Here is a 15,000-nt window from a genome sequence, read left to right on the forward strand (position 1 = left end):
GGGCACTGACAGGGTACAGGCTACTGACTGGGTATAGGGTATTTACTGGATATAGGGCACTCACTGAGTACAGGGCACTGACAGGGTACAGGCTACTGACTGGGTATAGGGTATTTACTGGATATAGGGCACTCACTGAGTACAGGGCACTCAGGGTATAGGCTACTGACTGGGTATAGGGTATTTACTGGATATAGGGCACTCAGTGAGTACAGGGCACTCAGGGTATAGGCTACTGACTGGGTATAGGGTATTTACTGGATATAGGGCACTCACTGAGTACAGGGCACTCAGGGTATAGGCTACTGACTGGGTATAGGGTATTTACTGGATATAGGGCACTCACTGAGTACAGGGCACTCAGGGTATAGGCTACTGACTGGGTATAGGGTATTTACTGGATATAGGGCACTCACTGAGTACAGGGCACTCAGGGTATAGGCTACTGACTGGGTATAGGGTATTTACTGGATATAGGGCACTCAGTGAGTACAGGGCACTGACAGGGTATAGGCTACTGACTGGGTATAGGGTATTTACTGGATATAGGGCACTCACTGAGTACAGGGCACTCAGGGTATAGGCTACTGACTGGGTATAGGGTATTTACTGGATATAGGGCACTCACTGAGTACAGGGCACTCAGGGTATAGGCTACTGACTGGGTATAGGGTATTTACTGGATATAGGGCACTCACTGAGTACAGGGCACTCACAGGGTATAGGCTACTGACTGGGTATAGGGTATTTACTGGATATAGGGCACTCACTGAGTACAGGGCACTGACAGGGTACAGGCTACTGACTGGGTATAGGGTATTTACTGGATATAGGGCACTCACTGAGTACAGGGCACTCAGGGTATAGGCTACTGACTGGGTATAGGGTATTTACTGGATATAGGGCACTCACTGAGTACAGGGCACTCACAGGGTATAGGGCGCTCACGGGGTGTAGAGAATTCATAGCAACCCTCCCAAAGCAGGAATCAATAGATCATTATTTTAATCCCTGCTCCGTCCGCTTCCTACAAACCAAAGGCGTGTCTGGGAGCCGAGGACTCTATTAAACATGGATGTCAGTCAGAGGTCACTCCGTGTGTGCTAGTCACATAAAATTGACACTCCGACGATGAGTAGATTTACACCAGTAAGCTCTCAGAAGACGGTAATGGGAGACCGCCATCTCCGTCCATCATTTTTAAAAACTCTGAAAAAAATAAAAAGGACAAAAAGAAAAACCCGCTGGAAGAAGAGCCATGTTGTTCGATGAGGTCGATAAGGGCCGGGTCTGTTTGCGACCGTCACGGCAGGACACATAAGCACCCCGCGTCCGTAATAAGCGGATCGAGCTGGCGGATCGATGCGAGCGCGCCTGATAACAGAACGCCGTTATCTCGGGGAAATGAGGCTTGGAAATGTACGGACGGTGCGCGCATCCTTGAAATTCAGGGACGGCCCGCGTCTTTGGGCATTCCGAGTCAGTAATCACCTGAGACAGCAAATACATGGAGCCGGTGTCCGGTCGCTCTGAACGGACATTTTTAATCATGTGCAGGTCGCCGCGGACGCGAGCTGTCGGCACTGGTTAGCAGATCGAATGTCATTCTGGGTGTGGAGCCGCCAGCCGTGGCCACTGAAACACAATAGTCGCTCGTGTTCTTCAGACCACCGACCGGAGGTTGCTCGACCGAGAAATAGGCTGCGCCGGTCGGAAATATGACCGTGAATATGAAGACAAAACAGCTGCAGCCACGACACAATGCTAAGCTAAAATAATTAACGTACACGCGTGAATTCAATGTTTTAAGGAACGCATTAATGCAAATATCAACCGGTTGGACAATATGACCCCCCCACACACACACAATACAGCAAAACCACATAAAACTGGCATTTGAAGGAACTGGGAAGCAGTCACTGCCGCAACAATCTGCAACCAAATCACAGGCATTGTGATCTCTCCGGTGGCCGTACGCGGGGCCGCCGAACGGCTCCATCGCGTCTGGAACGTCTTGTTTTCGGAGAGGCACGGGCGGAGAGACGACAGGTGCACACCCCGCCGCGCGCGCGGTCCGGGCCGAGAGGGGAGAGAGGGGGGAGGCGCTCGGAATTGTGCAGCTGTGCGCGTGCCGGGTGGCCGCCGCTGCCTGCTCGTGCGCTTCCACGCGCACGAGAGGAAGACTCCCTAAACCCACCCACCCACCCACACACACACACACACACACACACACACACACACCCCTCCCCGCCACCCCCTTCTCCCCCCACCCTTCACTTCACTGAAAATTAATGATATTTCTTTTTTTTTTATAAATGCCAATGTATACCAAACGCAGACACCGAAAAGCACACTCTCCACAGGGGGGTGGGGGTGGCCCATGTAAAACGCCACGTCGCTGTTCCTTCAGGAATTGTCTCGCCCGACAACATGAATTATGCTGCTCCTCCTCAGTAGTACTGCTGCCCGGAACAAAGTAACAACGCGCCGTACCAAGGAAAAAAAAGAAAAAACCCCATCGCCAGCTATAAGGCGTGTGCGTTCAGGTGGTAGGTGCCCATGCGTGTGCTTTCTGTGCTATAAAAGACACACCCAGTGCAAAGACAGTGAGACCAACCCCCCCCCCCCCCCCCCCCCCCAAATATGACATTCAAATCCCGTTTTGTTTTAAATAATGGAGTGTGTGCCGAATGTAAATGTCGCGGATGTAAACGGGTGAACGTCTCTGAATCTGCAGAAATGCGAATCTACATCCATTTTTGGCGCTCACGCTTCGCGTAAAAGTTTTCACACTGCGCTTCAGGGAGTGGGCATGGGCCATTATTAAACCTTTGAAATGAAACAAAATAAATAAGGCATTTCAATTCACATGATCGTCATCTCATAACCTAGAGCCTAGCTATGGTGTATTTTATGGGAAGATTGTAGCGTGGTTGGACAGCCTGGATCGTATAGCAATTACATAACCCTCACTCTTGTTCTGCCTAGTAAGGCTAGTATGTACTAGGCTAATCAGACATAGAGGTTTGAGTCCTGTGCACTTTACTTAACGTGACATAAGAACTAATGCCACTGGGCGAGCTGGGACAAAACTATTCTGTCGTCCTGCTCTTCCCATCAAATTATGAGCCTCAAAACACGCCAATTAGCCTGACACAAGTCCCAGGGCTTTTTGTTGTTGTTGTGGTGGTTGGAAGTGGGTTTGGGGCGGGGTGGTGGACATTGTTTCTGCACAGATGACAGAGAAACGCAAAATTAACAACCGTTATCCGTTACTTGTGAATTCTGCATTATGAATTCTGCAGCCGGCCGTTGACACTCCCACCTATGCAGTGTGTAATGAATCACCCTCGCGGGGGAGACCGGGGGAGACACTTCCTGCAAGATTTCGGCTGGTTACAGTACGTTACAGTGAGTTAAGCTCCGGTTATGAATTATTAGCCGTCTGAACGTGAGTCTGGGGAGGGAGAGGGGGGTGCGCGACCACGTTGGCTGCCGCTTCGCCGTGAGCGCGCCTCCGGCAGGTCCTCGGAAGCGCGGAGTGGAGTGGAGGCTCTCGCGGAAAGCACTGTGACAAGCCGGCCCTGCCCATTCAGTGATAGGCTCGCTGGCAGAACGCTGAAATGCACGGAGCCCCTTATAGAAATGACCAACGGTCACGCCTTCAAGAGATCGGAAATTATTTCACCAGCTGTTACCGCGTCCCTTGCCCGGTTGCCTCGCTGGCTTTTTTGACAAATCAGCGTTAGACATCGCAGGTGCACGCAAAGGATGCAACATCGTCCATCTCCCACGGGAGCAGAAAATGAATAGTGGGGCCGTCACACGCTGACAGTCTGCGGCTACTGGAGATCATGTCCAGCTCATCCATATAGGCGCGGAATGCTATCAAATAACACAGCCAACCATCTGGCTAGCAGGATGCTAAACGAACTTCCAATCGGCAGCTCCGACCCAATGCATCCTTCTTGATGCAGCGGCGGCTAGGAAGCTAATTAAAAATCACCAAGCAATTGAATGCATCGCGGTCGCAGTAGCTATAAATAGCATGGGCTTACCGTTCTGCCATTTTCCCTGCGTTTTCCTGTTAAAATCCGTTATTGGTAATCCCCAGAACGTCACCCATGGTTCCGAGACCTCGGCTGCCGCGTTTTGTCGCTTCTCCTCGATGAAACATGCACTGGCTCTCCGCGTCTCCGTCACCACCGACAACCTGACGTCACTCAGCTCTCCGCGGCGAGCACGTCGTGCAAGCAATGGCGTTTCCATGGTAGCACGCCAACGCCGAATTCAAGACGTGTGTAGGATTTTAGAGCCGAGCCTATGGGAAATATTATGATGCAGATATAATCGTTTTGGACATGATCATTTAGATATTTAGTTAGTCTTACGTTTCCAATCACATTAAAATCTGGAGAATAGAAATGCACGTATTTTGCTGGCTGCATATTATCATTTAGACAGTGTCAGTATAAGACTTATCGCCTTTTATATCAGTAGGACGCTTTGGTTATTCCCAAAGCCAATTTTTATAGTTACGAGATCTCCTTTTAGCCTGTTAATCCTGCCTCGTATCAATTTCAGTTATCTCTATTTAGTGCACCTAAATAATTTAGCTATTTTAATTTCCATTCATGGAATTCAGATGTTCTCACCTCTCCGTGGTATGACACGAGGCGTTCTCAGGCGAGGAGCGAGGTGCTAATGATGGACATCTGCTTCTGGTGGACAGTAGAACTAGAAACGTGAGAAACCAGCGACCTCAACTGGTTTCATGTAGCCAACGCTGTGCAGTCGTTTATTTATATATTTTTTTTTTTTTTTTTTTTTTGGTAGTTCCACAATTCCTCTGCATTGTTTAATGTTTATTTTAAATGACAAAACGATTCAGACGTATAGATAGGCTTATGGTGGGCGATGCCATTTTATAAAATGCATTACCTTCGTCCTTGGCTGTATTACGGACAGTTTAACAAATAGATTCGGTCGGAGTGCCAGCTGGAACTTGTTTTTCACAGTTAACAGCGAGTTGGTCATTTATTAAATCGTGTTCCCGTTTATTTTGCATGGGTTATTATTTTAACGGGAACCTATAATGGTGGAACATACAGTCGACGTTTCATTTTTCCATGGTTTGGTGTCACAGACGGAATGTTCCCCAGCAGTGATGTAAAGTGTAAACAAACGAATATCTGCGACAGGTAACGTTGACCACAAAGCTGCTCTGTTGTGCCACATAGCTAGTTGGATCAGACTGAGTTCTTGGCAATGATATTAATGTTAAGCACCTTCAGTGTCGAGATAGGAATTTATTTTTAGCTCGTTGTGTTTCATTACTGGTTGGCTTGTTTGGAGCGATTTGATCTCCGTGCAGAAGACAAAACTGTAACGTTTAGTCAGTCGAGAAGAGTGCTCCGCTATGTTGATCTACCGTGCGAGGCTGTGGCAGGAATGCCTCGGTGCTGCGCGGATGGCCGGTGTCTGGCTGAGGCGAAATGTCACCTACACGCAGGGCCAAAGCCCCGCACCACGCATACGGGAGTACTTCTACTACGTCGACCACCAGGGACAGGTGGCGTATCTAAACTTACTTTACTCTTCATGTCCTCGAATTAACTAACTTGGATGATCATTGTGTTGCTTAATCCCCTCTGCATACCCTTGTGTAAATTCCAGCTATCTCCTGTTTGAAATTGCCAGCTACCAGCTGTTTCAAAACATAGCTAGCTTGAGCTGGTCAGACCATGTTGAGTATGGAGCTGGTCTGAGCTGGTCAAACCATGTTGAGCTGGTCAACCAGCTACCAACCAACCAGCTTTCAAAACCCAGATTGAGCTGTTTCTTTTTCTGCAGGGTAGAATTCAAAACGCAAATCTCACTGTGACCGATCACTGGTAGTGCCCTACCGGGGCACCGCATGTGGAAAGTTAGAACGATTCTGCGTGCTGAAATTGTGCAGGAACGACATGTGTGTGTCAGAAGGCGGCGATAGAGGCACAGCTCTGTGGATGTGCGCGTGTGTTTTAACGTGTGCTGTGGCTTCTTCCACCGGCAGCTTTTTCTCGACGACACCAAAATTAAGAACTTCGTCACCTGTTTCAAAGGTAAGGTGTAACGCACTGCGTTCCACCGCCTAGTCGTGTCTTACCGCTGTGCTACCCTTACCTACGTCTTCGTCTTCAGTGTCCGGGGTCTGTTCTTAAGTTCCAGCAAACCTTATTAATTTTTAAACTAGGGACGGGGCAGGTTTGTGCACATATGCCAGGATTCTGGAGTAGTTTGTGTTGTGAGTTAAACCCCCCCTAATCAGTTTTAATTGCATCTTTGTCTAATTATTCTTTGTCAGGTGTGGGGGCCAAAGCACCTCATCTGCATGCAGCATTTGTGTAATCACAGGCTTTGTAAGATCGGAGGGGATGATCTCTCTCCCTCTTTCTCCATCTTTCTCCCTCTCTCTTCCTCTCCCTCTCTCCCCCTCCTCTCTCTCTCCCCACTCTCCCTTCTCCCTCTCCCCCCCCTCTCCCCTCCCTCTCTCCCCCCCCCTCCCCTCCTCCCCTCCTCCCTCTCTCCCCCCCCTCCCTCCTCCCTCACTCCCTCTCTCCCCCCCTCCCTCCTCTCCCCCCCCTCCCTCCCTCCCTCCCTCCCTCTCTCCCTCCCTCCCTCTCTCCCTCCCTCCCTCTCTCCCTCCCTCCCTCCCTCCCCCTCTCCCTCCCCCTCCTCCCTCCCTCCCTCCCCTCCCCCTCCCCTCCTCTCCCTCCCTCCCTCCCCCCTCCCCCTCTCCCTCTCCCTCCCCCTCTCCCTCTCCCTCTCCCTCCCCCTCTCAGACGAGCAGTTCCTGTCCTTCTTCTTCAGCCGTCTGCGGTGCGAACGAGAGCGGGCGCTACCAGGAGCACTTCCCCTTCCTGTCGCTGTGCGGGCGCGAGAGGAACTTCCTGCGCTGCGACGACCGGCCCCTGGTGTTCACACAGCTGCTGCCGGGGCCCCCGGAGGGCCTGTCCTTCTGCGGGGCCGGCGACCGGCTGGCGGTGCCCTTCCGGCCCGAGGCGCTGTTCGTGCACCCGGGCAGCGGGCGTCTGTACCACCCCTGTCCCGAGCGGGCGGGGGCCGTGGGGCTGGTGCGCTCCGCCCTGGCCTTCCAGCTCAGCCCCCACTTCCTGTACCCGCCCGGCCACGCCCACGCCGGCCAGCCCACGCACTTCCTGTGGGCGGGACGGGGGCCACTCGCTGACCAACGAGCTGGCCGGACACTTTCCCCGGAGGGAGAGGGAGAGGGGGAGGAGAGCTGAGGGGGGAGGGAGAGCTGAGGGGGGAGGGGGGGAGGAGAGCTGAGGGGGGAGGGGGGGAGGGGGGGAGGAGAGCTGAGGGGGGAGGGGGGGAGGGGGGGAGGAGCGCTGAGGGGGGAGGGGGGGAGGGGGGGAGGAGCGCTGAGGGGGGAGGGGGGGAGGGGGGGAGGGGGGGAGGAGCGCTGAGGGGGGAGGGGGGGAGGGGGGGAGGAGCGCTGAGGGGGGAGGGGGGGAGGAGCGCTGAGGGGGGAGGGGGGGAGGGGGGGAGGAGCGCTGAGGGGGGAGGGGGGGAGGGGGGGAGGAGCGCTGAGGGGGGAGGGGGGGGGGGTGGGGGGTCCCGGCTGTTTTCTGGGGGCTGCTATGTAGAGACTGTGGAATGTTCTGGAATGTTCTGGGCTGAAGGTTAACGTGAACATTGAGAAGCACTCAGGGGGTCCGATAGGCAAACCAGACTGACCTCTGAAACATATCGTCAATATTTAATCATTCATTCATTCATTCATTCAAGTTTTGCTGATTCTGTCTATTTGAAAGACTTTAACCTGCTAGTCGCCAGTAAAACAACTGCGTTTAACTGAACATTTTCAAAGAAACATCTCCTCTTAGTAACATGCTGAAGCTATAGGTCAGTAACATGCTAACATGCTAGCATGCTTCACTCTGAAGATTATTAGTTTTGAAAATTGACTGGCATCTAAAGTTCTAAAGTATTTCAGGTGCATGTTTCACCCAGGCCGAGTGGCTGACCTTCTCAAACCTTGGCCTTCTGGTCCTCTCGGTTGGCTCATTTGCGCCAGGCAAGCTCAATCGAGCACAGAAAAGTATGTCCACATTGGACCCGGGCCTGACTAGCGGAGCCACACACTGGTCAACACCATTGTGACATTGATTGCCATGGTTACTGAAGCTATTTCTTCTGCAGCCAAATGTACTCAAGCACTTTGTGAGGTTTTCTTTCTTTTGTGGAACGGACAGTTTGTGGTAATGATGTGCTTATAAATAATTATAAAAACAATATTGTTATATTAATAAATGCGACTTAAGTTTACCCATGTGCAGCACATTATGTCGATCACATTATAATGAAGAGCTGCTGTTTGTTGGTGTTCATAAAAATAAAGGTTGCGAGAACAAGAACAATAGACAATTTATTACAATAAAACCACGTTCAGCCCCGCGAAAACGTAGCAAAACGTTTATTTAAACAGAAACGGTGGCGCGCTGAACATCCTGTGGCGCACCGTGACATAATACCGTTTTCTCAGCAACGGCGTCTGAGAAGGCGGCTTAAAGGCGTGCATCATTATTGATTCGGGCTACACCACCGACACACGCACCAAACGTACATCAAAGCCTGTTGGAAAAACTTTGCACACCATTTGCAGAAAACATATAGCCTAGTTCAACACAGACACCGTTGCAAAACGTTTTCAGATGTTCCAGACTTGGGATTCTGGGTTTTACTTCGTACAGTTATCCAGTTAATTCGGTAATCGTGCTTTGTAATATACCCCCAGCACAAATTAACCTAAGTATGCATGGGTCATTCTACGAAAATGTGCCATTTTACATTCTGAAAATCAGATTTTCAAAGTATTGTTTTTGTTGTGTTTAAGGATTTATTTGGATTAAATATGTGGTGCCATCTCAGGCTATCTTACTTATTTATTTCTTTTCTTAAAATAATGAACATGCACAAGTGTGTTTTGTCAACCCTGTTACAAACATCAAATTGTATTTAAAATTATTTGAAGTCATACTTATAATAAATATGGTATATTATGAAAGATACATCATCCCTGTTTACATTAAGAGTGTTTATAATTTAAAATAATGAGGAATATGTTTTTTTTTACATGGATGAATACACTCGTGCAATCTGCCCAGTCACTGTATCTTAGTTTTTAGGAAAAAATCATGAAAACAAACTAATGTGTTTATAATCATATCCTAACTACTTAAGGGGGGTATTGTTATATTTTACTTAACATATCAAAAGAGTTTATGTATATTTGACTTTTATTTCTATTCATTATATAAGAGTATTATAAGAGTAACAGGATTGACGGCATACCTGTTCAGGAGACGAGTTTGTTTTTAGACTGTAGTAAGTGGATTTGGCATAGAACATTATGGAAATGAATGAGGACACTGAAGACATATATGTAAAACTGTTATTTTATTAAAATTATGAAAGAATTAAAACTAAACTAATTTGCATCAAAATGAAATGATGCTATCCGATGCATCCTCTCAAATACAATCAGTGTCAATTAAAATAATCTCCCAGGAATTTTTGATGAAAAACAGCAGAGCAGCCTCCCCATTAATAAACTGAGCTGCAAGTTCAACAAACTGGCCAAGCCAGATTCCTCAAATTCAAGTTGGAGCCTTTTTCTCTCCTTCTTTGATCTTAAATGCCCCTCAGGATGTTGCCTGCAACACAATGAAATACTGATTAAATAATCTACTGATGTGGGGTAAAGCGTAACAAAAGCATGTAAAATACCTTTCTTGTTCACAATAGGTTATTTCATATTGTTACTTATATTATAATTTGAAGCAGTTTCAAAACCTAATGAGATGATGGGGTCAATACACATCAGCGGTCAATAGCCTATATGAATTTATATATCTTTCAGTTTAATAGGCTAACAAACACATTTAGGGACAAAACATGCTATTTGTAGTATACATATTATTAAAAATGATGTATTGTATAAATAATTCTGGTTTTGAACAAACAGTAAACATTGGGACATGGCAGGGAAAGGGTTAATAGTACATTACATTACATTATTGGCATTTGGCAGACACTCTTATCCAGAGTGACGTACAGCTGATTAGACTAAGCAGGAGACAATCCTCCCCTGGAGCAATGCAGGGTTAAGGGCCTTGCTCAAGGGCCCAACGGCTGTGCGGATCTTATTATGGCTACACCGGGATTAGAACCACCAACCTTGCGTGTCCCAGTCATTTACCGTAAACACTACGCTACAGGCCGCCCCCATAGTAACAGGGTTGACAAAATGTGTTTTTGGCAGCCATTACTAGCCATGTGGTTAACACAATGACACCACATGGTGTGCATTCTAGAGGTGAATATGCTTGTTTATATGTACATTACATTATTTCCATGAAATAACTTCTTAATACATGATATCATGGTAAGAAGATTGACACACTATGACTGTCCCCTTCTGTCAAACTAAACAACTCAATGAAAATCCATCAAAAGAGAGGAGCACTTGTCTGCTTGGCATCATCTTCGTCAAAGGCAGAGGATATCACTTCCTGAAAATAATGTCATTTTTGGGATAGTCCATTGTCCCTGAGGGGGGTGTTAATCCAAAGTAACAGGATTGACGCAAAACACAGGGACAGCACTAAAATGTTATTTTTTTCAATATTCCAAAAAGGTGAAGAATGAAATACATGCATTATAGGTTAACTGACAATTGAAGCTTTTCATAAGTATAATTTCTTTTCATATAATTTGATTTCATCCTCCTTAAAAGCCTGTTACCCAGGGACAAGCCATTTTTTTGCTATTTTTACAATGTTTACTAGATATACAATACAAAAATTCTTTAAAATTCATTAAATAAATCAATGTATACATTTTTAAAATGAAGACTGTTTATTTACCAAATGATACCAACTAAATTTTTTAATGTTTTGTTGTTAATATAGCTTTATGAGGTAGTTCTTGTGTCAGGGACATAAAATGGCACGTTTTCGTAGAATGACCCACTATGCAGACAGACAGACAGGCAGGCATACGAATAATGGGCTCTGATGTAGAGAGGGAGGTGGCAAACTGACCGAAGATTTTGTGTATTTATTTGATGTCCCTCTTTCAGCAAGGGAGGGTGAAGTGTTAATTAACGTAGCGCTAATTTGGTCATTGTTCCCCTTTTCAATTAATTTTCGGTGAAAATGCAAGTAAAAAAAATAATGCTGGCCATTGGGCACAATGTATGCTACCGTATATAAAAATTATAAAGAAATGACAAAACACTGCTAAATTAAAATGGAACTGCGTATAAACACCCATCACTGTGGCAGAATACCTTATACCTTATACTTACATAACTTAATTAAACTTTGTATGAAAAGATTAGAGATAGCCTAAATATATTGTTACAGCTCTGTGAGTTTTATTTGTCAGCCCACTGGATAGATTGCAGCACGTCATTGGATGGGAAAACGTCCTTGTTCGCTGGCAATCTACGCGAAAAGGGGTTCCCCCCCAGAACGATTGGAAGTTGACTACTTCTGCTCGCGTTTGGAAACGCTCTGGGGGTGGGAGGAGTTAACTCAACGTCCGAGCCGTCGGCTGCTCTTAAAACTTCGATCCGTCCCTGGAACATGGCAGCGCTTACGAGTGAGACATGTGCGGCCGTGGAGCGGTCGATTCGCCGGCGGGTTCCGCCGCTGCTCACGGACCTCTACCAGTTCACCATGGCCTACGCCTACTGGCGGGCGGGCAGACACAACGAGCCGGCCGTTTTTGAGCTCTTTTTCCGGAGCAACCCCTTCGGCGGAGGTTTCTCCCTGTTTACAGGGCTGCAAGACTGCCTGCTTTTCCTGCGGAACTTCCAGTTCACGGATGAAGGTGGGAATGCGAATGAGAATGAGAGTAAGAGTAAGAATGAGAATGAGAATGAGAGTAAGAATGAGAGAGGGAGGGTAGCTATTCTCAACCGACTCTTGGCGAAGAAAGTAACAAAACATTTAAAAAATAAATTAAAAAATAAATGGTGCTTGTGTACCCACTGCACTTTAAAATGTCATGTTACGTCTGCCGCTTGACTGGAATGCTCACCTGCTGCACGAGAACTCTAGCCCCGTCGTGGCCTTTGAGGAATCCCGCTGTTAACCAAGAGCGCATGACCCTGCAAAGCTGGGTGAGAAACCGAGTGAACTCGCGTGTCCGCCTTTGACTGCAGTGTCAGTTACACGAAGTGCCCCGTGACGAGTATTCGAAAGAATGCCGCAATATTGATTTGCACAGGTCAGGGAAACTATTCCAAAGAATCAAAATAGTGTAATGTCGGCGACACTAAATTGAATTGGTTAACTAAGTTTAAACTCATTGAACTTTACGCTACTTTAAGCTACATGTCAGCTTGACACCCCTAGCCTTGTACAATATTGCTGCTCATTGTACGTGATTACAGGTAGGCTGCAGGTTGATCATTATATTGGGTTATTTGAGCATCAGCGTTATAGCTACTCCGGACCAGAAACGGAATGCTATCGGGTGCTAGGCAGCGAATGGCCACTGTCACTCCGTACACACGCACCATATAATTAACTAAAGTGTAAATCTGAAGGTAATGAACAAATTGGCTTACTGCCTCTATTATTATTATTGTTGTTGTTGTTGCTGCTGTTGTTATTATTAGGATTAGCATTTGTGTGAGTGAGTCGATGTGCGTATGTGTGTGTTTAGCATTTGTGCGAGTGAGTCAATGTGCGTATGTGTGTGTTTAGCATTTCGCAATGTTAACTTGCTTTTCTTGGCGTGCTTATCAGCCATGCTGCTGCTTATGTTGGAAGACGTGATTTCTTCTCTAATTTTCTTCTCTCCAGCAGAAAGTCTTCCAGATCCCATCGAATGCCGATAAAAGGCTTCCCCACAGGCTACGGGAGCCACGCTTGCTTTGAGTTACAGAGTAGAATCGTGAAATAGAGACTTTTGACGTTCCTGGAAACAGAAATACTTTCCTGAATTAGATTAAAACCCCCCTGCCCCACCGCCTACGTAAAAAGACAAGAGAAAACCAATAATAATGCCCCACCACCACTGAAACGAGAGGAAGCGAGAGAGTATTTTACTGTGCGCTGAGGTATATGTAACCATACACAGACTATATCAGGTTTATGTTACCACACATTGTGTTCTGTTCCTGGTCACGGCGTGTCAGTGTGCTGTGTAGCTCTATTAGCTGAGTTGTCAGTGTCATATCAGTAGGACGCCTTGGCTGTGTTCCTGGGGTGGGAGTTGCACTGTGCCTATGAGGTGTGTCTCTAGGTGAGGTGTCACTGTGTGTTGTGTAGGTGTGGAGTAATCCTTGTGTTGTTGTTGTGCAGATGTGGAGTAACCCTTGCGCTGCATTTGTGCAGATGTGGAGTAAATGTTGTGTTGTGCAGAAGTGGAGTAAATGTTGTGTTGTGGTTGCACATGTGGAGTAAATTTTGTGTTGTGGTTGTGCAGATGTGGAGTAAATGTTGTGCTGTGTTTGTGTACATGTGGAGTAAATGTGTTGTGTTTGTGTACATGTGGAGTAAATGTTGTGTTGTGTTTGTGTAGATGTGGAGTAAATGTTGTGATGTGTTTGTGTAGATGTGGAGTAAATGTTGTGTTGTGTTTGTGTAGATGTGGAGTAAATGTTGTGTTGTGTTTGTGTAGATGTGGAGTAAATGTTGTGTTGTGTTTGTGTAGATGTGGAGTAAATGTTGTGATGTGTTTGTGTAGATGTGGAGTAAATGTTGTGTTGTGTAGATGTGGAGTAAATGTTGTGCTGTGTTTGTTTGTGTAGATGTGGAGTAAATGTTGTGCTGTGTGTGTTTGTGTAGATGTGGAGTAAATGTTGTGCTGTGGTTGTGTAGATGTGGAGTACCTGCGCTCAGTGCTGCCCCCTGGCTCTGACCCCGCCTTCTTCTCCTACCTGCGGGAGCTGGACAGCAGCGGGGTCACGGTGCGCTCCGTACCTGAGGGGGCCGTGGTCTTCGCCCGGGTGAGTCACCACCCCGCCTCATTTTTACATCTATAGTGAAATATGGAGTATGTGTATGGAGGATTATTTATTTTTATTTTATGTTTGAGGAGGCTACTGGTGATGATGTAAGGTTTGTAGAGGCTCATGGTGATGATGTAAGGTTTGTAGAGGCTCATGGTGATGATGTAAGGCTTGTAGAGGCTCGTGGTGATGATGTAAGGCTTGGAGAGGCTTGTGGTGATGATGTAAGGCTTGGAGAGGCTCATGGTGATGATGTAAGGCTTGGAGAGGCTCATGGTGATGATGTAAGGCTTGTGGGGGCTCATGGTGATGATGTAAGGCTTGTGGGGGCTCATGGTGATGATGTAAGGCTTGTGCAGGCTACTATGGTGTGTTCATGACATCTCAGAGGTCAACAGTTTCCGACTTCCAAGTAGGAAATAAGATATTGAACGGCTATAAATGTAGTCTTTTCGAGTCGGAATCTCAGGCACTTCCGGAGGTCCCTGAGTTTGTGAGATGCCGACAGATACATCAAAGCGGAACATTGTGGTTTTGTGTGACGCCCACTATTCCGAGCATGAACGTGGTACGGTCATAGTGATGCCAAGTAGGCCGGCCGTTTATCAGAGTGCCCGTCATCTGGTGCGAACAAGATACATGATACACAGAAACATGAGCGGACAGGTGTGTATGTACAGGACTGGAGCTCACAGGTGTGTATGTACAGGACTGGAGCTCACAGGTGTGTATGTACAGCACTGGGGCTCACAGGTGTGTATGTACAGCACTGGGGCTCACAGGTGTGTATGTACAGGACTGGAGCTCACAGGTGTGTATGTACAGGACTGGAGCTCACAGGTGTGTATGTACAGCACTGGGGCTCACAGGTGTGTATGTACAGGACTGGAGCTCACAGGTGTGTATGTACAGGAATGGAGCTCACAGGTGTGTATGTACAGGAATGGAGCTCACAGGTGTGTATGTAC

General features: G+C 47.2%; 3 protein-coding genes across 3 annotated transcripts in view; 2 read left to right on the forward strand and 1 right to left on the reverse strand.

Moving 5' to 3' along the window:
- Nucleotides 1–4,153, reverse strand: part of arhgap39 (Rho GTPase activating protein 39) — a 74,905-nt gene extending 70,752 nt beyond the window's left edge. The window contains exon 1 of the mRNA XM_061240165.1: nucleotides 4,059–4,153. Within this exon, the coding sequence (XP_061096149.1) occupies nucleotides 4,059–4,069 (11 nt within the window). The 5' untranslated portion in view covers nucleotides 4,070–4,153. The remainder of the gene's footprint in view (nucleotides 1–4,058) is intronic.
- Nucleotides 4,154–5,470: 1,317 nt separating this feature from the next.
- Nucleotides 5,471–7,248, forward strand: c4h8orf82 (chromosome 4 C8orf82 homolog; the record flags this gene model as incomplete). Its single annotated transcript, XM_061239085.1, is given in 5 exon segments — nucleotides 5,471–5,572; nucleotides 6,056–6,104; nucleotides 6,825–6,862; nucleotides 6,864–7,214; nucleotides 7,216–7,248. Coding segments are annotated over 5 exon segments (573 nt in total), but the record flags the coding sequence as incomplete, so codon positions are not given.
- A 4,322-nt stretch (nucleotides 7,249–11,570) lies between these two features.
- naprt (nicotinate phosphoribosyltransferase) overlaps nucleotides 11,571–15,000 on the forward strand; it is a 16,294-nt gene continuing 12,864 nt past the window's right edge. The window contains exons 1-2 of the mRNA XM_061237683.1: nucleotides 11,571–11,901; nucleotides 13,902–14,029. Of these exons, the coding sequence (XP_061093667.1) occupies nucleotides 11,655–11,901; nucleotides 13,902–14,029 (375 nt within the window). The 5' untranslated portion in view covers nucleotides 11,571–11,654. The remainder of the gene's footprint in view (nucleotides 11,902–13,901; nucleotides 14,030–15,000) is intronic.

The sequence above is a fragment of the Conger conger genome, chromosome 4 (genome assembly GCF_963514075.1).
Source record: "Conger conger chromosome 4, fConCon1.1, whole genome shotgun sequence".
Classification (NCBI taxonomy): domain Eukaryota; kingdom Metazoa; phylum Chordata; class Actinopteri; order Anguilliformes; family Congridae; genus Conger; species Conger conger.